The sequence below is a fragment of the Onychomys torridus genome, chromosome 3 (assembly GCF_903995425.1).
Source record: "Onychomys torridus chromosome 3, mOncTor1.1, whole genome shotgun sequence".
Taxonomy (NCBI): Eukaryota; Metazoa; Chordata; class Mammalia; order Rodentia; family Cricetidae; genus Onychomys; species Onychomys torridus.
Window position 1 is genome coordinate 113,626,393 of NC_050445.1, and position 27,222 is coordinate 113,653,614.

Below are 27,222 nucleotides of genomic sequence, written 5' to 3' on the forward strand. Positions count from 1 at the left end.
AAACAAAGAGAAAATAAAAGCCCCTCAAAACAAGGGGGGGAGGGGAAATCAAACGATGTGGAGATATAAATATTAAGATCACCAAAAAAAAAAAAACAAAAAACAAAAAACAAACAAAAAAACAAAACAAAAAATCACCCGACAGCCGCAGTTTCTTCTTCAAAGTGCTGGGGAAGTAGGAGAGGAAGGCGGGTCAGTTCTGAGGTTTGGACCATAAATACATATATATGATAGGCATATCCATATATGTAGATATAGAGAGACTTCTGCACCCCCAACCCGCCCCCGGGCATGAGGGCAAAAGCACCAGAGGCAGCTCGGGCCGGGCCCGACGCTGAGGTACGCTGGCTCCCGGCACCTAGATCCAGCGGCTGTAGGGGCCAGTGACCTTTGTGTAGGCGTAAGAGGACACGGTGACCGCCGAGTCTGTGGGCATGGCCAGCGCCTGCCGGGTGGGGACAGCCTTCTTCTCTTTGTGCTGGGGCTCAGGCACCATAGCACCCCCCCATTTGCGCTTCTTCCCATAGAGCCTGGCCTCCTGCGGGCCCAGGCCCAGGCGGGCGGCCTCCTCCTGCCGCTGCCGCGCCCGCTCCGCCAGCTGCTTCATCTTGGCCTCCCAGAGCGCCAGCCCGTGGTTGGGCTGGTTGAGGTTCTTGTGCTGGTAGAAGACCAGCGAGATGCGGGTGGGGTGGCAGCGGTTGGGTTTCTTGAGTGGTGTGGTGGCATGCAGCTCTCGCCGGGCACACTCGATGAGGATGGAGCAGTGGGCGGGGGCCACCGCCACTCCACCAATGTTCTCATCCAGGAAGTTGTGTTCGCTGTCTGACCACAGCTCCTCCTCTTCCTCTTCCACTCCTGGGCCACTCTTCTCTTCCTTCACCCCCTTGCTGGGGGGCTCCTCGGCTGTCCCCTCCTCCAGGCTGAAGGGATCCCACAGCTTCTCCTCTGACTTGAGGGCCCCAAACAGCTTCTCACTGGAGCCCAGGGGCATGCCAAAGGCCTGCCAGGCTTGATCCAGCTGGCTGGCCCCCGGCGTGGGAATCCTTCCTTCCTCCACTTTCACAGGATTCCACAACTTGTCTTGGAACCCAGGACCACCTTTCAGGGCAGAGTTGAAATCCCCTGATCCAACCCCCCATGGCTTCTCAGTCAGGCTGGAACCAGTCAAGGCCGGGGTGCTGTTGTTTCCAAACTTGCAGGGGCTCCATGGCTTGCCTCGAAGCCGTCCCCCAGGATGGGGGGTGGACTGCTGACCTTCACCAGCAAACAGTCCCCATTGGCTATCTGGGAAGTGTGACGGGGTCAGACAGCTGGCCCCAAAAGAATTGAGCTTGTCTGGAACGATTGTGGGGCTTTCACCAGAAGGGAACACTCCCCAGTTACCACTTACACTGTTAGTCCTCTTGGGGGACATGCTTGGGCCTCCTGAGTACTGTCCCCATAGGTGACTGGGTCCCCCGTTCTGAGATGCCTCGGGCAAGGGTGTTCTGCCCATCTTACCAGAGTCTCTGGGCACAGACTCAGCCTGGGTCAGAGGGTCTATGGGCTCTTGCTTGATGGGTCTGTTGTAGCAACTGGAGCTCTGAGCATAGGGAGAGGGGTCCCGGGATGCCGGGTGGAGCTGGGGGACCTTGGGTAGCAGATATTCCTTGGGGCCTGGGTAAGCAGGCTGCTGGTGGTGAGGGGTGGGGTGGTGGGTGTCTGTGGACACAGCCTGGCCTGGCAGCTCGGCAAACTCAGCACCGCCGTAGGCCGGGTTCAGGCTGTTGTGTAGAGCATGGAGGTCTGGCTTCTTCTCAAAACTGCCTCCACTGCCCCCGTGTCCCCAGGTACTGGGACCCAGGAACTGGGAGGGGAAGACAGGGTTGCTAGATGGAAAGCCATAGTAGCCGAAGGAGGGCAGGGTGTACTTGGAGTGGAAGCCATTGACGGAGGCCAGGCCGTCATAGCGAGAGTGATAGGAATACACACTGCTCATGCTGTACGGGTCGGAGGGCCGGCAGCTGCCTAGCACCGAGTAGCTCTCCACCACGGCGTTACCGCTGTACTTGAAGGAGTTGAGGTGGTTCTGTGGCTCCACCTTGAGGGAGGGCTTCAGGCTTTGCTGTGACAATGCACCCTTCAGAGACAGGCCTGGGGAAGGCAGAGGGCAAGGTGGAAAAGGAGGCAGACACTACAGCCTGGCAAGGTCTAAGTGCGGAGGACAGGGGACAGAACCGCCTTCCTTGCCTGAGAAGTGTTTTCTCTGAAGAGTCAGGATGGATGCAGTGTCTCCCCCCGCCCCACTTCCCCAAAGACCCCAAGGTGAAGAGAGAGCATGTGGAGAGGCCATGTCCTCTCTGATCATGCTTCTGTCTGGCCCCAGAAAGTGCCTTAGTTTCAACTGAAGCTCGACTTCCCAAGTGTGGGCTTAGGGGCACAGCAAGGACTGTTGCCAAGGAGGAATGGGCGCTCAGACACTCAGCCCACTTTCTATCTGAAATAATGGTCTTCTCCCCAGACACACTGAGAGCACACTGGAGAAGCCGAATGCTGTCCAGGCGCTTCACAGGATGCCTTTCTGCTAAGAGGCCAGTGTGACGTGAGGTGGTGGTGGGGGGGTGACACCTCTTGAGGACAGGGCCCACACCTGTCCAGTTAGTAGTACCCCTTTGCTTACCCGGGTCGGTGGTGACGCCAGCCAACTCCAAGGCCTCCTGCTTGATCTTCTCCGGTGTGCTCAGCTTCTCCTTCTGCAGCTTCTTCTTCTCGGCGGCTGCCTTCCTGGCTTCTAGCTGCCGCTGGCGGCAGGACTTGGCAGGCTCAGGCAGACGCCGGACCTCTCTAGGGAAGGCAGTGAGCACCTGGATGGCCCCGCTGCTCACCTTGGCATTCTGATTCTCCTCACTGCCAAACTCATCCGTGCTGGCCATCTTGTACAGGGGTAGCACATGCAGCTGCTCATCCTCGGGGACCTGGCCCACGCAGCGATTGTCTTCCTTGGTCAAGGTGCAGACCTGCCCCACACAGGGAGAGAAGATGTGGGACTGGAGTCCATGCTTGGAGAGAGCAGCCTGAGCTTCCAAATATGTGACCTCCACACAGTCCTACCACCAGCCATCTAGTCCCATCACACTCTCCCAAGCACTAAGGTTCTAAACACTAACACTGCAGAGCCTGGGAGGCAGCTTTCTGAGGCTCAGTAACATTAGCTCTGATGCCCCAGTGTGGCTGACCTGGGGCCAGGGCGCCTGCTCTGCCTGTAGCCCATTGCTGCTGCACTATGCCACATCAATAACCTTCTCCCTTAAATCCTGACCACTCACAGCCTTTGCTTCGAAGGTAATCTTTCTTTTTATTAAAAATAACCTCAGGCCAGGCGGTGGTGGTGCATGCCTTTAATCCCAGCACTCGGGAGGCAGAGGCAGTGAGTTCAAAGCCAGCCTGGTCTACAAAGGTGTTCTAGGACAGCCAGGGCTGCTATACAGAGAAATCCTGTCCCGAAGGAAAAAAAAAAGTAAGCATTAATTATGCATGCATACACACATATACTTTTGGGTAACTAAATAGGATATTATGCATAGTTTTTTAAAACATTTTTTGAATATAGTACAAATATTTTTCTTTTCTTTTTTGTCTTTTTTGTCTTTCAAGACAGGGTTTCTCTGTGTAGCTTTGTAGACCAAGCTGGCCTCGAACTCAGAGAGATCCGCCTGGCTCTGTCTGAGTGCTGGAATTAAAGGCATGATCCACCATTGCCTTTACAAATATTTCTTGCACATGAATTTTCTAATTTACTTTTTTAATTTTTTTGAGACAGGGCCTTACCACGTAGCCCTGGCTGGCCTAGAACTTACTATGTACACTAGGCTGACCTGGAACTCAAGAGAAATCCACTGGCCTCTGCCTTTTCCAAGCATTGGCACTAAAGGTATGCAGCATCATGTTTGGCCTCTCTGTTTTTAGACAAGATTTCACACTGTGGCCCTAGCTGGCCTTGAATTCGTTATACAGAACAGGCTGGCCTTACTCTTCCTGTTTCTGCCTCCTGAGTGCTGGGATTACAGGCATGTGCTGTGAAATACATGCTCTGAGACAGCCTGCCACCTACTGCCAGGCTGCCCTTCAGCTGTCCTCATACCAGACTGTGGTTCAATCTCTGTCATTCATTTCTTTGAAAATACTTCAGCTGTTATTAAAACATATCTTCTTGTTGGCTTCTATTGCTCAACAAGGCTTGTCCCCCCCCTAACCCCAACTTTGTTTGCAGTCTAATCTTGTATCTTCTTGTTTCCTGTGTTCTGGTTGTGGCATTTAGGGCTATGATCCAGAGAGACTGCCCCTGTCAGAGCCAGTTAACTCCCAAAAGCAGCAAAGGAATCTGAAAATACACCTTTGTTATATGAATGTTTGATCTGTCACTAATTAATTGATTTATAGCAGGTCAAATCTCATCCTGTCCCAAAGCACCTCCAGTGCATATGGAGACCATCTCCTCTCCAGACTGGGGCACGCTGAAGCTGCAAATGCCCTCCTGGACTTACTCAGTGGTACCTGTCTTGCCCATCCCTTCCTGCTGAAGCACTATGCAGACTCCAGTGTCTCTCAATTCTCTGCACCTCCTGACCTAGCAGGTGCATCCTGTAACATTCTTCATCAACCTCAGTCCCTCTGGTGTGTTTAATAGCTTTCAACACAAATCCATCTTCCTTTTTTTCTGTCAGTTTTGTGCCTTCTGCCTATTTAAAAAAATACTACTCCATTTTTATAATTTATAAAGTCATCTTTATATATTCAGGCTATCTTCCTTGACCATAGAGTCTGCCTCAGTTGGCATTATGCACCATTAGCCACGATGAGCAATCCAACAACCATGCAGATGTCTGACCTGTGGCATGTATGCCCACCCACACATGCTCCCACACAACATACTACTGCTGACCTGTGACATGTATGCCCACCCACACACGCTTCCACACAACATACCACTGTTGACCTGTGGCATGTATGCCCACCTACATGCTTCCACACAACATACCACTGCTGACCTATGGCATGTATGCCCCCCCACACGCTTCCATACAACATACCACTGCTGACTTGTGCCATGTATGCCCACCTACACACGCTTCCACACAACACACCACTGCTGACTTGTGCCATGTATGCCCACCCACACACGCTTCCACACAATATACCACTGCTATTCTGGACCAGCTTTCTTTAGTCAAAGATCACTTGAGTTGTCCATTTTGTATTGCTCTTTCCATTTGCATTGTGTTGCTTTATGTACCAAACAGAGGCTTTTCACTATCTTGGGGTTGACTCACGACTGTTCTCTGTTCACGGCCTCCTTTGGTGGCACTCTCCCCAGCTTGGCCCTTCCCAGAGTCTTCAGATTGTCTCTACTGACCTGACTTCTGCCCTCCACCTTGTGCCTTCCCTTCTTACACCCCACGTGGCAAACAACAGAGCAAAGGTCAAATACAACAAAGAGTGAGGAACGCCAGGAACTGCCTCTATCCCCAACACAACTAAGAAACCTGACAAATGCCAGACACCACAATTGTTATTAAAAAGGAAGCAGAGGACATACAGGGGACATCCTCATAGATGAGATTAAAAGGGGAGGAGAAACAGGGAAAGACGTTCAGCCTTGTCAGTGTGTAAGAGGCGCACCTCACTGAAGCAGGGGGATACTACAGAGACGTCAGCCTCAGTGTGTAAGAGGCACACCTCACTGAAGCATGGGGATACTACAGAGACGTCAGCCTCAGTGTGTAAGAGGCACACCTCACTGAAACATGGGGATACTACAGAGACGTCAGCCTCGTCAGTGTGTAAGAGGCACACCTCACTGAAGCAGGGGATACTACAGAGACTGACAGGATCCAGTGTTGCAGAAGCAGAGCAAATACTAAAAGCTTGCGACTGTCACTGTCTGCACACCAGGGCCTCCAGAAGAAACCATTTCTGCGCAGAGCGGCAGGGCCTCCTCATGTGAGCATACGGATGAGAACTGTGTGCAATCACCAACTGGCCATCTGTGGGGGACTGGTTAAATAGCTGATATCAGAGCTACACATGAAGCTTGAACACATTTACTACCACTAGTTAAGAAGAGCATGCCATGGGACAGCTGGTAGACATGCTGTGACCCCATGTAGGTGGAGTTTTATATAGCTGTACATGGCCATTGTCTGATACAGTGTCCTAAGGGATGGCCATCAAATGCTGGCTGTGGTTATCTCTACAAGATTTCAGACAAGTTTGTTTTGGTTTTTCAAGGCAGGGTGTAGTCCTGGCTGTCCTGGAACTCATTCTATAGACTAGGCTGGCCTCGAACTCAGATTGGCCTGCCTCTGCCTCCTGAGTGCTGGGATTAAGGACGTGTGCCACTATGATCTGGCAACTTGTTTTTCTTATTTATTTGTTTGTGTGTGTGTGTGTGTGTGTGTGTGTGTGTGTGTGTGTGTCCGTCCGTCCGTCCGTCCGTCCGTCCCTGTGATGTATGGTGTGTGTGTGTCACAGAGGCCTGAAGAGGGCATCAGATTCTCTGAAACTGGAGTTACAGGTGGCTGTGAACCACTTGAAATGGTTTGCTGAGAAAAACTGAAGAGTAGCAAGTTCTCTTAACTGCTGAGCCATCTCTCCAAGTCCCAACTCTAAGTTTTTATGATGAAGGGATGAGGCAGATGGCTCAGTGCATAAAGCTATTGCAAACTGGAAGACCTGAGTTCAATCTCCAGGACCCACACTAAAAAGCCAAGCCAAAGTGGATCTCATCTTACTGGCCATCCAACCTAGCCTAATCGCCCAGCTCCAGGTATCAAACTTTGACTTAAAAATAACATTAAAACCCCCAAAGGCAGGCAGACAGCTCCTGAGGAACAGCACAGGCTGCCTTCTGGCCTTCATGCACTCACATGCATGTGCATACCCAGCTGCCCACATGTGCAGACCCGCTTGCTTGCACACATATGCAAATTTTAAGACATGAAAATTTTTAGAAAGTTTGCTATTAATCATTAATCTTAGTAAAGACCACAGGAGCTGGGAGGTCAGGTGACTGCCTGATGCTTTGCTCCTTCTGCTCCCCAGTGTCCCCAACTTCCAGCTCTTTATCCAGAGGACCTGCCCTCTCTAGCACTTCAGGTCTGGGCCCCAGCCTTCTCTCCAGCCTCCCCAATCTCCGCAGCCCAGTTAAAAAGCGAGCATAGCCCCAGCACCCTTCTCTCGAGGGGGTCTCCACCTCAGTCAGCCCTGAGTGCCCTCTTCTCCAGCACACTCACGCCTCTGGAGATCTACTCACTCTCCAAATCCTCTCTTGCCTGCTCTATACACAACCCATGCAGCTTAGCAGGCATCTCAAGGAAGACTCTTTCGTGTTTCGTATCCAATCTTATCTCTTAGTTACTCTACTGCTCAGTAAGTGCACACACAGGCTCTGGTTACTCACACATCTATCACTGGTCCACCTGCTGCTGTGAGGGTTTTCTCTGAGGGGCGGAAGCAGGCCATCCAGCCAACATTCCCCCGGGCTCTGAGAACCCAGTTCTACATCCCTCCCTATAACGAGCAAAACCACAGTGGTCTTCCTCCACTGGACCCAGGCTTCCTTACCACAGTGCACCCATTGTAGAGGTTGTGTTGGTCCTTGTGGGCGTGGGCACAGAAGTCCATGCAGGCTGTGACCCCTGAGAAGGGCCGCCCTTCCTTCAGCCCAAGGCGGCAGTCGATCGCCACTTCCTCATTGGTCACCTGCGTGAAGGCCAAGAACAGCTGTTCAGGAGGCTCAAGGGACTAGCCCTGATGCTGCACCTGGGATCTGGGCTCCGTGAGAAGCAGGTTAAGGGTCACAGTGGTCCTGTCAATCTGGGCCAGAAGCACTGGAGGATGACCAGGGAGAGGGAATGGGAAGCTAGGGGTAGGCTGTGTAAACAAGAAATCTCACAAAGCACACAATGGCTCCAACGAGACCTCTAGACTGAGCTCTCCTCAAGAGCACAGAGGAGACTGCACCCCCACTTTCCAACATCAGGGAATCTTTGTGACAGACAAAGACCCAGGCGCCAGTACCTGGTTCTGATAGGCCTGGGGGGCAAGCCGCTTGTACAGAGGAGCAACTTCAGTGGCCAGGTCCTGGAAGCTATTCCGGAGCACTTCCTCCTGCAGAGAGAACAGTAAGATCCATTCAGAGATGCCCTATCTGGCAGACTTCCTGCCAGAAATAAGCCCACCAGAATCATCGCTGGGTACCACTGGGAAGGGCAGGAAGCCAGGTGCCTGCAGAGATTCACAGTGTCCCTCTGCTGTGTCCATTTTAAAGCTGTGGATACTGAGGATCACACCAGGAAAAGCCACTAATGGGAAGTTGTGGCCACCCTGACGGATCGGCTGCTGTGTCAGCCACATGCAGTCCCACTGGGCCCAGCAGGCCCTTACTCTCTGAGCTGAATACTGTGGGTCACAAGTGTGGATGCCTGTTCCCATGTTAGAGTACAGGAAAGCAGAAGCTGACAGGACTATGCTGGAGACTCACAGCCGGCCTGGCCCAGAGCCCATCGCCAGCCGGCTGTTAGACAAATCCAAAGATCTGGCTGCTATAGCCTCCTGAAATTCAAGTTAGTGATGAACTGGGTCCCTCAGTGGCTCCATGTGGTTCCTATACTACACAGCAAGAACATCTGTAGCATCAAGGAAGGGCTACAGGACGACTGCTTATACCAAGTAGAGGCCACTCATTCTCTTTCACATAGCTGCAGCATTTCTGTTGCCTCTCTGACCTCAGCCATTGGGGCCTGCAGGCCCTTGAGGCCATAAGCATGAACATGGAGCATTTGTGAAGGAAGTACCAGCAAGCACACTGCAGAGAGAGAAGCTGAGAGCAGAGCTTAGTCATCAGTCAAGGCATCCAATGCGAGTCTGGGTCAGGGCCTGGCCACTGCTCTGGCTGCTGTCTGGATGCTGCCACCAGCAAAATGGGTCCAAAGTAACACAGCTCCAAGGCGAGGCTTGGAAGGAGCTGGAAACGCACAGGCCTGGGAGGAAGTCTACCTCCTTCACCGTGAACCACACAGAGGTCTGAGCAAGTCACTCTCCTGTCTGTGAAGTAAGGTCACCGTGCCTGGGTAAGTGGGTGGTCCTGGGACCACAGGTGTGTGTGTGAACCCGGCACACAGCCAGTGCTCAGGATGTGGTGAGCGACGGAGCCAGGGATGGATGGGTCTTGGAGAAACTAAGCCATTATCTTTTTATTCCTGACGAGTCTCAGGGCCTAGAGCTCTTCAACCTACTGAAGCAGCCACGTTTGCCTCTTCAGAAGTCCTAGCTTACAAATTAGAACTAACAAGTTAGAGTATTTTAAGCTTACAAAGTTGTCTGAAAGTTTTTGGGAGAAAAAGATTCTGACTCTGGAAAAAAAAAGATTTATATGTGTGTATGTGTGTTTATGGTATATGTTTATGGTATTTATGGTATATGTTTACGGTATGCTATGTGCAGGTGCCTGCAGAAGCCAGGAGAGGGTGTCAGTTCCCCAGAAGCTGGAGTTACAGACGCCTGTGAGCCACAATGTGGGTGCTGGGACATGAACACAGGTCATTTGGAAGAATAGTGCTCTTGACCATCTCTCTAAATCCCTAAAAATGGTTCATTTTACTTATGAAGGTCAAAGCCAGGAAGATGTTTACATGGGCTATAGAGCACAGAAGAGGTGCCCAGTGGATGTCCTTGGCCTCAGGAGAGTGAGAAGCCCTTCTGGAACTAGATCTTCAGGCTCTGGAAGACTGGCATCAGGATGCCTGCTTGTACTCCCACAGAGGGACCAGTCCCCCGACCCCAGCCCATAGGAACACAAGCAGAAGGGAGGGGTGCAGAAATGAAGTGTGCTCACTCGGAGACTGCCTCTTGCCAAGGCCATGGCAGCATGGAGCACGGGAAATACAGCAGTGGAGAAATGGCCTCAGCTGACACTCCCAGATCCCCCACCCTTGGTGGAAGCTGCAGGAGTTACCCAGAGGCCCTTGTTCTGTTGTGACAGGGATAAGACAAAGGTCCTGGGAGGGAGGACCACGGTGAGAAGCCATGGAGAGGTCTCATTATAACCCTGTGACTGTATGTGTGGGCCACCACCCAGTGCACCAGGACAGGCCCCCGGCATGGAGACAAGAAGGGCCTAGATGTCGGCATGAATGCCCAAAATGTCTGCTCAGCCCAGTGGGGGATGGGATACCTCACCAAGTCCAGTAATGATTCAGAGTCATCCACAGAAAGGAAGGTCCTCCTTCCTCCTATAATCCTTACAGCCTAAAAGATGTCCCACGAAGAAATGACCAGATCACATTCAGATAAAAGGTCTGCCATTTGCATCGGAACTATTCAGAATGATCTCTCTAAAGCTGCCGTGTGAGTGGCAGGAGTCTGAGTGAGTGGCAGGAGTCTGAGGGACCGTCGCTAGCAGCTCTCCATTTTCATTCCACCCACTAACAAACCTTCTCAGCAGGGTAAGGGTACTGCAAAATCCCAAGTCAAGCAAGCTACACTTTCTGCCCATCTGTGTGTTGTGACCAGTCAGTCCCATCTCTGCACAGCAGGTGGGGAAGGGTGAGGAGGGCCTGCTCCATGCACGGCACTGCTTTCTCACCTCCTTGGGATTGTCCCCCGTGAGGCGGAACTTGCGTGGTGTCTTGCTCCGAGCATACTTGCAGCCGTTGAAGTACATGCTCCAGGAACAGCCGAAGGAGAAGGAGGCACCGCAGGTATTGGGGTCTTTGCCTTGGCAGGCGCAGGTCCGGCTGCAATGCACAACACAGGCCAGGCAGACAGATGTGATCTCTTGGTTGACACTGCCCTGCTCCCTGCAGAGGACTGGCATCCACTAGCCTCTGGTGACAAGGACTCCTTTTTCCACCCCACAACTCTTCCAAGTTTCCCCACACAGGTTTTTCTCTGAACACTCATGCTTGGTGAAACATGTCTGCTCAGAAGGCTACATGATGCATGAGTCTATTGGTGACATTCTTGAAGAGGCAAACTTAAAGAGACCGGAAAGACACGGCGGCTGAGGGAAGGGCACAGGGGAGTCCCGTGTGCTTGCACATGTAGACACACGTGTATGTGTGGGCATCAGAGGACACCCTGCCGAAGTTACTCTCTCCTTCTACCATGTATGGGGAATGAACTCAGGTCGGCAGGCTAGGTGGCAATTGCCTTTACCCATTGAGCCATCTCATGGACCCCTATTCTCAATCCTGACTGGGCTACATGACTATAGATATTTATTAAAATCCTCCAAACTGCTGGGAGTAGCGGAGTACAACTTTCATCCTCCAGAGGCAGAGGCAGGCAGATCTCCCTGAGTTCAAGGCTAGCCTAGTCTGCAGGTCAGCCAAGGCTACAACTGCAAGACCTTGTCTCATCAAAAATAAAACAAAACCCTCCTAACTATATCTAAAAGATAACTTTACTGAAACTAAAACATCCTAATGAAAGGATAGGAAAATCCAATAAAGAAGGTTAATGTTGATCTTGGGCCAGAATCTAGGGCTGCCCAGCACTCCAGTGCCTGCTACTACCCAGGGTCCTGTGGCCCCATCACCCGTCCCTAGCACTCCAACACATACTCATCATTGAGGCCACATCTCCGGCTGGTAGGGTTCCCGTACTTCCGGAGGGTATCGGTGAGCTCCTGGTAGAGGGTGTCTCCAAGGCTTCGAGGGATGCCCTCCCAGGCCAGGATCAAGATGATAATCACGGCGTTCTCACAATGGTGGCCTGCCCGATGCCGCACCAGGCACAGCAGCTTCTCCTCTATTGTGTGTCTTCGGATAATCTGTAGAGATACAGGACCTAGCTATTACCCTGAAAAGAGCCACACAACTCTGCATGGTACATGCCCCTCACTACCCCACAGACCTGGTATTGGGGGTCTTTAGGACACTACCATTAGGGAAAAAGAACCACAAAATTTTAAAACAGCAAATTAAAAACTAATTATGATAAAGTCTAAGACAATCGTGACTGTCGGGTGGTGGTGGTGGTGCCCGCCTTTAATCCCAGCACTTGGGAGGCAGAAGCAGGTGGATCTCTGAGTTCGAGGCCAGCCTGGGGACAGCCTGACTTGAAAAATAAACAACAAAAACAACAAAAAACAAAAAGACATTTTGTGACCAACACAAACCTCAAAGTAAAAATAAATGAAACTGTGAGCCAGAAATATAGTGAAGAGTTTCATGATATCCCAGAACATCTGCAGAGAAAGTGCTGCACATCTGTGCGCGTTTTCACTCAGGGTATAGCACTATGGAAAAGTCTGAGGCTCCTTAAAAAGCTATGTATAGAATCAATATATAACCCACAATTCTGGGAGTATGAAGGTCAGGGAAGGACCTGGCCTGCAGACAGATGTGGTCACATCTGCCACTGACCCTGTGCAGGTTACACAGAAATGAGTGGGTGGGTAGGCAGTCCTAACAAGGAAAGGGGCCTGATGCCCAGTCAAGGCTTAGTGGGGACATCTATTCACTGAAAGCTGGAAACCTAGTTCTTCTTAACCACACAGGGAACCCCAACCTAGTACAGCCAGCTTTTCCAGTTTGTAAGAAAAAGTGGAAATGAAGAGTTGTACATACCACATGCCGCCCTTCCTTTGAGACAGGATCTTACTAAGTAGTCCTGGCAGGCCTTGAACTTTCTACATAGACCATTTTGGCCTTGAAAACACAGATCTACCTGCCTCTGCCTTCCGGATGCTGGGATTAAAGGCATGCACCATTGTACTTTGCCAAAAATTAAGCATTTTCTTCACTGAAATACTTATGAATACACACAAACACATGCACACGAGTTTACGTGAACCATGTGAGCACAGAGCCACCAGAGGCCAGAAGTGGCACTGGATCCCCTGGAAGCGTGGTCAAACTCCTAACCCATCTCACCAGCCCTCAAACTCCCCTTTTAAAGCCATAAGTACCATACTTTGTTACCATGGTAACCACACATAACAAACAATCTACCACTTTCAGCGTACATTTTAGTGGCTTTACGCTCATTCACCGTGTTACACGGCTACCATTTCTACAACTTCTACTCTCGAGAAAGCTACAACTTCATTCCCACAATAGTAATGCTCCAACTCTCCCCTTCTGATGCTCCCAACACCAGATCACCTTTCTACTTTTTTTTTTTTTTTATTAAAAAATTTTTTAAGTTCGAGGCCAACCTGGGCTACAGAGTGAGTTCCAGGAAAGGCGCAAAGCTACAGAGAAACCCTGTCTCAAGAAAACAGAAAAAAAAAATCAAAACAACAAAAACCATTCATTTAGTATGTCTGTGCACGCCCATGCAGGTCAAAGGATAACTTTTAGGAGCCAGTTCTCTCCTATCACCTAGAAAGACCGAAGGATGAAATGCACATCACAGGCCTATGTGCCAGAGCCTTTTACCCACTGAGCCATCTTGTCAACCTCACGATTTTCTTTCTTTTTTTTTTTTTTTTTGTTAGAATTGTCCCTAAGGCCTTGTGCATCCTAGGCAAGAACTCTGTTACTGAGGTATATGCCCAGTCCTTCAGCATTGTGCTCTCTCTGGAATCTGACTCTGAAGTAGCTCATGCATGTGGAATCCCATGCAATCCATCCTTGGACAACTGGCAGTGCTCTCAAGGTGCTCTGTTTGTTGTAGCACATGTCATGACTTCCTGCAGGCCTTACAGAATATTTTGCATTTTGCATGCTAACTGGCATGCAGCCCTGATCATGAGGTCTTGGTCTAAGGCAGGGTCCTAATGATGTCATCTTCCACTTCCCTGCCAACAATCACTATCCTTTTTAAAATTGTGTCTTGGAATTCAGAAGCACACAAACCAGGTACTGGGCCAAATGTTGCTTCAGGACTCTGCATGGTTGCCTGGCTACTGGTGGGTTATGGGAGGTCTACTGTGGGCACTGACATGTATCTGCAGGATGCTGATATGACAGTGGTCCCTGGACCAGGGTTCTCCAGGCCTTATGGTCAAGCTCTCTTCAGTGTCCCTCTATGGCTGACATCACTTTCCAGGTGAGTTCTCTGAAGAGGTAGGCACCAGCCTATCACATTAGACCTTTAACTGCAAGGGTTACCTCCCATGGAGGTAGAGACAACATGCTTCTTCACACTTAAGCACTAAGTTCTTTTGTTGTGAAAAGTCCTACAATAAGCCTAGAAGTGCTGAAAACAAGTATGTGTTGATTTAAATTCAGACATCTGTTATTTTCATTAAATGCAGAGGCAAGGAGTGATCCCAGGGAAAAGATGCGGAGTGCGCAGGCGACATCCAAGTCAGCCACATAAACATTCCTGCAGCCTTTCTGCCTTTGCATGTGGACCCTCCTCCCCGGAAATGCTTCTACTCACTCCTTGGGCCACTTAATGCTTATGGCCCTGTTCATGTCCGTGTTCCAGGCTAGCCCAGTGTCAACATTTATCTAGCCCCTGTCCCTCAACTCCTACAGCAGTGGCATCACAGCTGGCTCTTGGTTAAACCTTGCATCTCCAGGTTTCTGTCACCTTGTCTTCAGGGTGCCTAAGGCACTGAACATGGAGACAGTGTTTTCCACATGGACCAGCTACCCAGAACTCAGTTTATTCTAAGCCAGCTCTGTAGCAACAGACACCCACGATTTCAAGAGCTGTGCAAGGGCCACAGGGCAAGGCTGAGTGAACTGGGGTCTGTGTCTGTGACATTCTCCCTGACAAGATGCCCAGGATCCCTGCTCAGAGGCTAGGCCGAAGCAGGTCTCATAATACCACTATCCAGAGGTCTCATCTTGTATCTCAGCTTGGCTCACGTAGGTCAGCCTACAGTGTCTTCCCTGGCTTCCAGAGAGGGGACAGGAGTATTGGCCACTCAGACAAACAGAAAAGAGCCAAAATCCTTGGGGTGGGGTAGGCGGTGGGATCTAATAATGGGCTAGGCCAGCAGCATCTCCAGCAACTGTCTTCCTAAGTCCACAGCCTGACCCAAAGGTCACACACACTGAGTGTAAAGACTAACAGTTCCTGATGGCACAAGGTCCCTGGTGCTGGCATCTAAGTAGGACAAAGACAATCAGCTGCCATGAGGGTCATTGGCTCCAGGGCCCCATGATGGTAAATGTCTATTTCCTACTCATTGGCCACGTGGGCTTAGAGGACAGGAACACCTGGGCACAACTTAGCTGTGGAGACCCAACACTCACCCACTTGGCAATGGGACAGCCTCGAGAACTCTTCCCTTCCTTCCCCGTGTAGATGACCTTCTCGATCCGGATAGCTTTCCCCTTTTCTCCATACCTAGAGAGGAGACAGAAGCCACATCAGCAGGTGAATACGCAGGATATGCAATGTGAGGAGGCAGGGCCCAGGTGCTTGAGCCCAGGCTTCTGGCTACTGCACAGGCAGAGAAGGGAAGAGGTGGAAACTGGCCACTCTATTCAGAGGATAGGAGACACAGTGCCTACACCCAGGCTCCCAGGCCTTGGTTCACCCACCACCCATTTTCTCCTGTCCAACACCATCTCTGTCCTCAGGCACAAGGATAGTTGGGCAGAATAGCCCGACTCCTTCTGACCCTTGGAGCTGCCTGAACCCACAGGCATCTGCACCCAGCCCTGCTGGTCAAGGCCTCCCGAGTTAACTATTTATAAACTCAGCACACACATGAACTGCTTATTGGTCTCTTACAGCCATCCCAGCTGATGCTGGAGGAGTGACCCTGCCAAATACAAATGCTGGCATACGATAGACAAAGTCACCCCCAGTCCCCTGCATGTGCCCACTTCCTGGGAGCCCATGCCTCAGTACTGAAGAGCCAAAGGCCACTGACACCATCTGCTCAACCACACCATGTCCACCATAGACAAATCCAACCGTAAGCATGCATCACACAACTACAGGGGGGCAAGGCTGGTTCAAATACAGCCTAATGGTCAGACAGCCACTCTCTCACTACATAATTGTAGCTAAGTTACTGAGCTTGTCAGGCCTCACTCAGTCTTCTCATATGTAAACTGGACTTTAAGATAGCTCTACTTCCCAGGCTTGATAATGTATGTCAAGGATCTTAGCGTGAGAGAAGAATTCAGTAAACCTCTGTAACATAAAAATCATTTTTTTTTTTTTCCAGAGCTAAGGACTGAACCCAGGGCCTTGAGCTTGCTAAGCAGATGCTCTACCACTGAGCTAACTCCCCAACCCCCAAAAGTCATCTTTTTAAAAGATGTTCAGTATCATTTGCAGACAAAGATCACTTGCCATCCTGGCCTGCACACTCTTGCAGTCTGTCTGTACTGACAGAGCTTCTGACGTGATATGGGCATCTTTGCTCATTCTAGACTTCTCTGAGAGTGTTTCCAGCCATCTCTCTGTATGAAGTTAGCTGGAGCTGAGACAAAGACATCTTTTCTTTGAAGGGTATGCTGACGATGCCCTTTAGGATCTAGGACCTTTATTTAGCTCAGCACCAATTAACTTAGCAAATGCATTTTTTTTTTTTTTTTTTTTGCCAGAGCTAAGGATCGAACACAGGGCCTTGTGCTTGCTAGGCAAGCGCTCTACCACTGAGCTAAATCCCCAACCCTGCATTTTTAACATCTAAAGAGACAGATGACTGAAGCATTTTCTCTAATCAATTTAACATGGCATTTTTTAAAAGATTTATTTTGTGTGTGAGTGTGTGAGTGAGTGAGAGAGAGAGAGAGAGAGAGAGACAGACAGACAGACAGACAGACAGACAGAGACAGAGACAGAGACAGACAGTCTACTCTAGGAACTCACAGTCCTCATGACCTTAGATTCTTCGGGGCTGGGATTACAGGCATGCACCATGCCCTGCCAACACTTAGATGTCATTTTCAAAAAACAAACAAAACAAAACAAAACAACTCTCCTTGTTGCATTTCCCTCATTGAAAAGGAACAGAATTGCTTTTCCAACGCGCTAAGTTGTCTATCTCACTCAGATCTGAGGGAGGCGAGAAATGCTTCTGTGCTTCTGCACACTAACAGGCAAGGGCTGCCAGCTCCTTATAGGAAGAAGTGCTTGCAGACACCACTCAGCAGCATCTCGGTAGTGGGGCCTGACAGCGCTGCTTTTGTCTGGTGCCTGGACAGGTCTCAGCTCCACAGGCTTATCAGGACACGGCCCCCAAGGGCAGGCCTGGGACCCAGGTTTGTCTAGGGATCCCTGTCAGGAGACTAGCGTAAGGCTGCCACAGCACTCTCATTGAGAAGGACTATCATATTCCCCACAGGAGGGTGAGCTGAGGACACTGGGGCTGCCTTTGTGACCAGCTCCTTCCCCACCGTCCTGTCCTTGTGAGAAAGTGCTTCAAGTTTTCATTGGAGGAAAAAGAAAGCAGGGCTGGAGTGGGGGGAGGGGAAGCGGGGTGGGGGGCGGGGGAGAAAGGGGGAGCTGCCTAACCAGCTGCATTTTTTTGTTGTTGTTCCTTTAAACAAAATTTAAAGCCAAGTGGTGGTGGCACATGCCTTTAATTGCAGCACTTGGGAGGTAGAGGCAGGTGGATCTTTGAGTTCAAGACCATCCTGGTCTACAAAGTGAATTCCAGGACAGCCAGAGCTGTTACCTAGAGAAACCGTCTTGAGAAGCAAAAACCAGAAAAAGAGTTTATAAAGGGGGCTGAAGAAATGGTTCAGTGGTTAAGAGCACTGGCTGTTCTTCCAGAGGACCCGAGTTCAATCCTAAGCATCCACATGGCAGCTCACAATGGTCTGTAACTCCAGATCCAAGGTACTCGATGGACACCCTCATACAGACATACATGCAGGCAAAACACCAATGCATATAAATTAAAATTTTTTTAAATTTAAAAACATTTGGGGGTAGGGGACATGCCATGGTGTATGTGTGGGGGTTAGAGGACAACTGTGGGAGTCAGTTTCTCTTTGTACCCCGAGGGTTTTATGTTTACACTCAGGATTGACAGCAAGTGTCTTTACCCACTGAGCCATCTTGTCGGCCCTGTTTCCTCTCAGAACAGACTTGATAACTGACTTCTGGTTCAGTTCTCTCTCTTTAAATGTCTTACTTCCTGGCTTATCATGAAGAGTGCAGATTACCAGCCTCTAAGGGAGTCTGCAGGGATCAGATGAAGCATCTGAGGACAACAACTTGGCCTATGGTTCTTGAAGGGTGGACCCAGGGTCCTCAGCAGCAGTCTCATTGGGAGCCGGTAGGTAGTTCTTGGGTGGGGTCCAGTGCCCTGCCCATGCTTCCCCAAGCCCTCAGCAGCTTTGGACTTCCCCAGGGTTTGCTCTAGCATACTAATGAGATCAGTCTTCTCCCAAGCTCAGAGGACCCATGAGCAGCACAGACTCTCTGTAGTACCAGGCTGCAGAGCACCTTCCCTTGACAGAAGTCAAGGCTCTGGGTAGTGAGCCATCTACAGATTGGAGCCTGACAACTAACTCCAATTATCTATCAACACCAGATAGGACCTGGGTACCTAGTAGGTATGGTGTCCATAAATACATTGGGATATTTTAGAATTTGCTTTCGACTCCGCCCCTTCCTCCAGTTTTGTGCCCTACAAACAGCTAAAAGCATCAAAATCTTTTTTCTCCTACATTTTAAGATTTATTTATTTATCTATCTATCTATCTATCTATCTATCAATCATGTATACAGTGTTCTGGCATGTATGTCTGCAGGCCAGAAGAGGGCACCAGATCTCATTACAGATGGTTGTGAGCCACCATGTGGGTGCTGGGAATTGAACTCAGGACCCCTGGAAGAGCAGCCAATGCTCTTAGCCACTGAGCCGTCTCTGCAGCCCTTAAAATCTTCTTGGTGTTAGTTAGTATATGCCCTCTCCCTGGCTCTGGCCAAGCCCTCACAATGCAGTCATCCCACAAAGAGAAAGTGAAAGAAGAGAGGAGTACAACGTCAGCTGGGACAAGTCACAAAGTCAACATCCACATAAGAAATCCATCACCCGACTGCTTCCGTCCTTGTTCCAGAATAAGAAGACATCTGTAAGACGCACTCAGTGAAGAGAGGGAAAGATGAGCTGCTATACTAAATGTGGTCACAGGTTTTGTGTGTTTTTAGGAGCTGTGCCTAGAATAATTTATCACATGAGAAATCAAAACATTAATAGTGATTCATAGGGTTGTGTCATCAAGATTCAGGGGTGTCTTAAGCAGACTCCCACCACCAAAGGTGACCCTCACATTCTTCCCAGGGTGGGGTAAGCAGACCTGGCTCAACTCACTGGCAGCCAGTATAAATATGGAGGCACAGCCTGCTCCAGACTCGTGGGGTCCTTATGGTAAAAACAAGCCAGTTGCCAAGGAGAAACACAAGCATTCCTAGCTCTCCGAGGGGTTCCTCCCTTGGATCGCTTTCTGAAGAATCTATAGGTGACTGTTATTTTTGAAACAGGGAGGAAAAAAGCATAATCTCAATACCATCGCTCCCTCCAGATTCTTCCTTCAGAATGTACTCTGCTATAATTAACTTACTTAGAGAGCTGTCTGGAAATCATCTAAGATTATTAACACCCCCTCCAAAGGAGCACAACCAAATCAGACTGAAACTAACACCACACACTCTCCCAGCTCAAACTTGAGCAAATAAAGCATTGCAATCCCTTACCGAAGCCACTGGTCAAGCCTGGAGTGGTGGACCAGACCAACACTTAAGAGACGGAGGCAGGAGAATCAGAACATCAAGGCCAGTGTCAGATACACAGAAAGCTTAAGGTCTGCCTAGGCTGTTGAAAACTCTGTCAGCAGCAGCAGCAAAACAATAAAAAGTCACTATCCAAATGTGGCCTGGTATAGTCTACAAGCTGTGGCAGGCACTTGAGGAGGTCCACAGTGAAGACATACAGACATGCATGGATGGGGCCTTTTAAATCAGGACTGCATTTACAGTGGGCTTTTCTGATAGCTATTTTGAACAGAAATGTTTTCAGATAGCATAGGAAATGATTACTGTAGATCAGTGACCTCCATCCACCTCAGCTTACAGTAGATCCATTCTCCATCCCATTCCCCTCCTGCACTGATGGGTTTAGCCCAGCTCCCCTCGGCCCAGAAGATTTGGCTCCCAGGCTTGTAGAAACTAAACCACTAAGCCTTCCATGAAATGGTATGCATGTGCACCAGCAAATGTAGATCGCCTTTACTTTTGTTTTACTTAACGAAGACTGTGCACCCTTTTCTGAACACCTGAAACCCACACTTCAGTCTTTATGCCAGTTCAGTCCATGTCTAGAGCATTCCTACAGCGTGTCCTTGTGCTTCTCAGTTTTGTAGAAAAGAAAACCAAAGCACACAACTGCCTCAAGGGGACTCAGGAGCAAGTACAGTATCAGGATGGGATGCAGGTAGTGTCCATGCTCTTAACTACAGAGCTACATCACCCTCCAGAGACAGCAACTCAGAACTATTATCTGTTGTGGCTGTGCAGATTTTAAAGGCTCTTTGTGAGCCAGGCACAGGGGTGCACGCCTCTAATCTCAGCACTCAGAAAACAGAGGTAGATGGATCTCTTGAGTTTGAAGACAGCCTGGTCTACATAGCGGGTTTTCGGACAGTCTGAGCAACATAGACCCTGTCTTAAAATAAAGAACAATGACAAAAAAAAAAACAAACCCATAAATAAGTAACTTAAAGTCTTTATTGTAAAAGGAAAAAAAGTAGCTCAGATTCAAAATTTCTCCTGACTCTGTAAACAATATAATAATTCAGTCACAATGCCTCCCTACCATAATAGACTGGATTCCAAACTGAACTAGAATAGACCTTTGATCCCTTTAAAAAAAAAAAAAAAAAAGGAAGCTGTTAAATAACCCCACATCCTTGAATTAGAGTACTAATAAACTCATGAAGTCTTCAACTACTAGAAAACATTTAAAATTAAAAATCCATAGGTGTAACTCAACTCAGTCTTTTCCTCTCAAGTGAGCTAAAAAACAACAAACCACTTTTATAGCAACACGCATCCTGACCCCAAGCACCCTGGAGTCTTTCAGGACCCCTTGGATAAATGTGCAACATGAAGCCAGAACATCTCATATGGGAAAAATCAGGACAGACCCCACTTATGAAGTAATTTTGGTGGAGGTCAGAAATCAAAGCAAGAAAAGCCAGCTGGAACTTGAGCTCTATGCACCTCTTTGCAGGAGGTCTAGAGCACATGGAGCATGGGAAACACTGTAGAAAGCTATCCAAGGAAACCAAGCTGTAGGGAACTAACTCCGTAGACATCATACCACCTAGCTGTGTTTTTTCAGGAACAAGAGAAGGGGTCGGGGCGGGTGATCTACAGATGGAATGAAACCAGGACAGAAGTGAGATGCCCACATTGACCTGCCACCATCCAGACACTGGGCTTCTCCTTAGTGCCTCCTAGCATAAGCCTATGGCTTAGGTGCTTAGCGTCCACATTCCACCCGATAGGCCCATTCTCCCTGGATGTTGGCATCACTCACCGCTCCTCCATGAGTTCCCGGATAGAGGCTACTGTGGGGCCAGATCCCAGGTGAGTGTAATATGGGCCTTCATCTTTCTCCACTATTTGTTCTGCAGAAATACCAAGAGCAAGCATTATTTGGAGACAATTTTGTCAACACTAATTCAGAAAAAGGCAAACCACTAATAGAAAATTAATAAGTATGTTACAAATAGCTTATAAACATGTAAAAACTGTGTTCAATCCCTATCAGGAAACACACAATAAAATTAAATTCACAATAAAACACACTCACCAAATGGGAACATTTAGAAATCTGGTAAGTTCAAATGTTGTCAAGACTGGTCTAACCCTTTGGAATTCGGCTCACCATCAGCCAACAAAGCTAGAGCTGTGTACTACAGGATTGAGCGGTTCCGCTTCCACATACACACTCTAGACCAGCAGTCAGCTAGGGTAGATACACTACAGAGGTAATCAAACTCCAGGGCTCACGGCAGCATCCCCAAACACAAGTATCCATCAACAGATAAGAAATAAGTTAAATGTGGTGCATCCAAATCCATTCAAAAGAGCACTGCCCCAAGAAGGAGTAAGTTCTTTGTTTCAGTATTGGATGCAGGACCTTAAGCATACTGTGGTGGTTTGAATAAAAATGGTCCCTGCTGGGCGGTGGTGACACACACCTTTAATCCCAGTACTCAGGAGGCAGAGGCAGGTGGATCTCTGAGTTTGAGGCCAGCCTGGTCTACAAAGTGAATTTCAGGAAAGTCACAAAGCTACAGAGAGAAACCCTGTCTCAAAAAAAAAACAAAAAACCTAATAATAATGATAATGATAATGATAATAATAATAATAATAATAATAATAATAATAATGGCCCCATAGACCCATAGCACTATTAGGAGGTGTGGCTTTGCTGGAGTGGGTGTGGCTTTGCTGGAGGAAGTGTGTTACTAGGGGACGGGCTTTGAGGTCTCAAATGCTCAAGTCATATCTAGTGTGACATTCCTGCTGCCTGTGGATCCAGATATAGGACTCTTAGCTACCTCATACCAGGTATCTCATACTTAGATACCTCTCAGCATCATGTCTGCCTGCACTTAGCCATGCTCCCTGTCATAATTGGCTAAACCTCTGAAACCATTGGATGTTTTCCTTTGCAAGAGCTGGCATGGGTCATGATCTCTTCACAGCAATAAAACCCTACAACACATACTATACAAAAACTACCACTGAGGTGTTATTCACAGCCCCCTTAAAGAAAATTAAGATAGTGTACTACAAAGTTACCCTGGCTGGATTTGCAATTGAAATCCTCCTGCTTTGGGCTCCTGAGTAGGCAGATTACAGGCCTGTGCCATCAGGCCCAGCAAGGATGAAATTCTGGTACAGCTATCACAGACAACTTTAGTGAAATACTATGACACAGCAGATATGGTGATGCATGCCTGTAATCCCAGTATCTGAGAGGATCAGGAATTCAAGGCCAACCTCGGCTACACAGCAAATTCAAGGCCATCCCAGGCTACAAGAGACCTGGTCTCAAAAAACAAAACAAATTATATTATCTCGAACAGGCAAATTCATAAAGACAGGAGGTAAAACTGAAGTTTAAACCAGAAGTTATCAAGGGCTGGCAGAGCGAGAAACTGGCCATCACTACTCAACAGGTACAGGGTTTGTTTTGGAGACAGTGATTGGCAGAACAATACACAGCACACATATTTGATGACCTTAACTGCATTCAGGTTTACACATGATTAAATGGCAACTTTCTTTTTATTTACTTTGGTTTTTTGAGACAGGGTTTCTCTGTGTAGCCCTGGTTGTCCTGGAACTCGCTCTGCACACTAGGCTGGCCTAGAACTCATATTCACTGATCTCTGCCTCCCTACTGCTGTGATTAAATGTGTGGGCCACCCCTGCCCAGCAACTTCAGGTTAGATATATTTTACCATGGTTTAACAGAAATGGGGGTTGGGGAGGCCCGGGGTCCGATCCTCAGCTCAAAAAAAAAACAAACCAGAAATGGGGCTGGTGATTTGGTTCTGTGTGTAAAGGTGCTTGTCCTGCAAGCTTAGAGACTTCAGCTCATCCCTAGGATCCACATGTGGGAAGAAATAATTGACTCCTGCAAGTTCTGACTTTTGCAACCACACACTCATTTATAAAAATTTTAAAATAGATAGAAACAAAGTACTGACAGATGCTGACATTCACGAGGCTTAAAAACAGTGTTAAGTGAAAGAAACCATAAATCCCCACAGTGTATGATGCTTTGCATCCAAACTGCCCCAAGTAGATAAATCTGTAACATCAGAAATGTAAGCTCAAGACTGGTGGCTGAAAGGGAAAGGTGGGGAGTAACCGCTTAACCAGCAGGGGGTTTCGTTTGGGGGTAACGGAAGTTTTTAGAACTAGACAAGAACTGGTCATACAATGTGTGCCCATTCACCACTTACTCAGAAATGGGTAATTTCATGCTATTTGAGGTTTATCTGCTAAAATAAAACGAACTATTGACTCATGTAACCTTTTAAATGAATTTAAATCAATTTTTCAAAGTGAAAGAGTCACTCCAAGAGCAACAATCACTTGGACAAGTGTACTGAATGGACACTGTAAGGCTCTGAATGGACACTGCAAGGCTCTGAATGGACACTGCAAGGCTCTGAATGGACACTGCAAGGCTCTGAATGGACACTGCAAGGCTCTGAATGGACACTGCAAGGCTCTGAATGGACACTGCAAGGCTCTGAATGGACACTGCAAGGCTCTGAATGGACACTGCAAGGCTCTGAATGGACACTGCAAGGCTCTGAATGGACACTGCAAGGCTCTGAATGGACACTGCAAGGCTCTGAATGGACACTGCAAGGCTCTGAATGGACACTGCAAGGCTCTGAATGGACACTGCAAGGCTCTGAATGGACACTGCAAGGCTCTGAATGGACACTGCAAGGCTCTGAATGGACACTGCAAGGCTCTGAATGGACACTGCAAGGCTCTGAATGGACACTGCAAGGCTCTGAATGGACACTGCAAGGCTCTGAATGGACACTGCAAGGCTCTGAATGGACACTGCAAGGCTCTGAATGGACACTGCAAGGCTCTGAATGGACACTGTAAGGCTCTGAATGGACACTGTAAGGCTCTGAATGGACACTGTAAGGCTCTGAATGGATACTGTAAGGCTAACAGGCAAGCAAACTTAACTGTAAGCCACACACACTGTAAGTTGTTAAGTTTGGCTCCTGTCAAAGGAGACAACTATACACAACAGAAAGAGGAAACTGGTGGAAGCCCACTGAGGACAGTTTAGCAGTCTACTGAGTAGTGTATCAACACCAATCTCTAACTTTTAAATGTATGTACTTATATAAGACAATTAACATGGGAGTAGTTTAAGATGCATGAGATTAGTAATGATTAATAAAATTACAAAAATAAAATTTGTTGTTGTATTTTAAACAAGCAAAGGCTGGGGTCGTGAGATAATTCAATGGGTAAAAGCACTTGCCATTAAGCTCGATGACCTGAGTTTGATCCCTGGAACCCATAGAGTAGAAGAACCAATTCCTAACAAATTGCCCTCTGACCTCCAAATACACAAACACACGCACATGCGTGCCCACAAAACATAAAAAATTTTAGAATAAAACCATGCTACAAGCCATCATTTTTTTTGGGGGGGGGGGTTTCGAGACACAGTTTCTCTGTGTAGTTTTGGAGCCTGTCCTAGAACTCACTCTGTAGCCCAGGCTGGCCTCTAAACTCACAGAGATCCGCCTGGCTCTGCCTCCCGAGTGCTGGGATTAAAGGCATGCGCCACCACTGCCCAGCGCTACAAGCTATCATTTGTGATCCGACTCCATAAGAATCTGGTCACACACATCAAAACATGTATGAAAGGATTTTCACAGTATAATTGGCACAAGTTAAAACTGGGGAGCCAGGCAGTGGAGGCGCATGTCTTTGATCCCAGCACTCGGGAGGCAGTGGCAGGCGAATCTCTGTGAGTTCCAGGCCAGTCTGGTCTACAGAGCGAGATCCAGGACAGGCACCAAAACCACACAGAGAAACCCTGTCTCAAACGAAACCAAACCAAACAAACAAACAAAAAACTGGGAACATACAAGGGTAGAGAGTCTGTGTCCAAAAGTATATGCTGAAGTCCAAACCCCAGTGGGATAGCATCAAGAAGTAATGTTTCTAAGAAGGAATTAGGCTATGGAAGTGGAGAGTTGGGGCTAGAGAAAAGGCTCAGCAGTTAAGATCTCTTCTATAGAGGATCAGAGTTCAGTTACTAACATCCACACAAGCAGCATTACCTAAAACTCTAGCCACAGGGTATCAGCATGCTTATGTATTCACACTCTCATTCTCTCTCCCTGGATGGCTAGTGGGTAGAGTGCTGAGCAAAGGTGAGTCATGAGCTCAGATCCCCAGCAACCATGAAAAAGCTGGGCATAGCCACTTGTGTCTATAACCTCAACTTAGGAAGGTGAGACAGTATGTGTGTGCGTGCACACACAAAAAATGGTGGATCTTTTGAGTTCATGAGCTGAGCCACACTGGTGAGCTCCATGTACGGTGGAAAGACCTTGACTCAAAAAATGAGGCGGAAATGGTCAAGAAGTTACTGGATGGTGACTTCCGGTTTCCACATGCACATACACACCTACAGACAAAGGAGACCCAGAAATCTTAATTCTGCTTGCTCCCTGCTCTGGACCAAGTGAGGACACATCATGTAAGAGCCTGTATCCCAGCTAGAAAGGGAGCCCTCACCAGTTACAGAGTCTTTGAGTATCTCAGCCTTAGAGCCTCCAGCCGCCAAACTATGAGAATGCTTGTTTAAGCTGTCCACTGTGTGGCATTTGTGTTTTAACAGCACACATGGACTAACACACACTCATCATCCAGCAGCTGCGGAATGGATAAATGTAGGAGTCACAGCTGGGACGCATCCAGAAGAGCACCTACAATCACACCACCACAGCCTAGTACCACAAGACCACAACGAGGGACTAAAGCCGAAGACTGAACCAGCAAAACTGGACTCCGTTTAAACATTCAAAGGCAGGCACCACTCAACCATGCTGCTTAGAAATCCATACAGAGGTGGCAAAGGACACACACACTCAATGAATCCTGACCTTCAGAAAATACCATTTTCAAGCTGAGTCTTTGGTAGCACACACCTTTAATCCCAGTGCTTGGAGGCAGAGGCAGGTGGATCGGAGTTCAAGCCCAGCCTAGTCTGCAAAGTGAGTTGCAAGACAGCCAGGGCTACACAGAGAAACCCTGTCTTGAAAAACGGAAAGGAAGGAAGAAAGAAAATGCCATTTTCAAAAGAAAAGGCTAGCATTGTCACAGAAATCAAGACAGTGGCTTCCTGCAGGCTCAGTGGCAGGAAAAGGAGAGGAGAGGAAAGAGGAGCCAAGGGGCCAGGCATGGCCTGTGTCTTGAAGCAGATGGTGGTGATGTGGGCACTCACATTTTATACATTTTCATGGTCCTTTATTTTTTTTCTTTTTTTAAAAATTATTAATATTTGTGTTTTTAATTTTACACATCAGCCATGGGTTCCCCTGTCCTCCCCCCTCCCGCACCCACCCCCACCTTCCCCCCATCCCCTCCCCTCCATTCCCATCTCCTCCAGGGCCCAGACTCCCCTGGGGATTCATTTAAACCTGGTGGATTCAGTATAGGCAGGTCCAGTCCCCTCCTTCCAGGCTGAGCAAAGTGTCCCCATGTAAGCCCAAGGTCCCAAACAGCCAG

The 27,222-nt window shown here is 48.5% G+C and overlaps 1 protein-coding gene across 1 annotated transcript in view; it reads right to left on the minus strand.

Annotated features, from left to right (window-relative positions):
- Positions 1–103: 103 nt before the first annotated feature.
- Positions 104–27,222, minus strand: part of Tet3 (tet methylcytosine dioxygenase 3) — a 95,396-nt gene continuing 68,277 nt past the window's right edge. The window contains exons 4-11 of the mRNA XM_036180381.1: positions 21,455–21,545; positions 15,198–15,291; positions 11,604–11,812; positions 10,625–10,775; positions 8,059–8,148; positions 7,603–7,740; positions 2,660–2,996; positions 104–2,133 (exon numbers count right to left, since the gene is read on the minus strand). Of these exons, the coding sequence (XP_036036274.1) occupies positions 359–2,133; positions 2,660–2,996; positions 7,603–7,740; positions 8,059–8,148; positions 10,625–10,775; positions 11,604–11,812; positions 15,198–15,291; positions 21,455–21,545 (2,885 nt within the window). The 3' untranslated portion in view covers positions 104–358. The remainder of the gene's footprint in view (positions 2,134–2,659; positions 2,997–7,602; positions 7,741–8,058; positions 8,149–10,624; positions 10,776–11,603; positions 11,813–15,197; positions 15,292–21,454; positions 21,546–27,222) is intronic.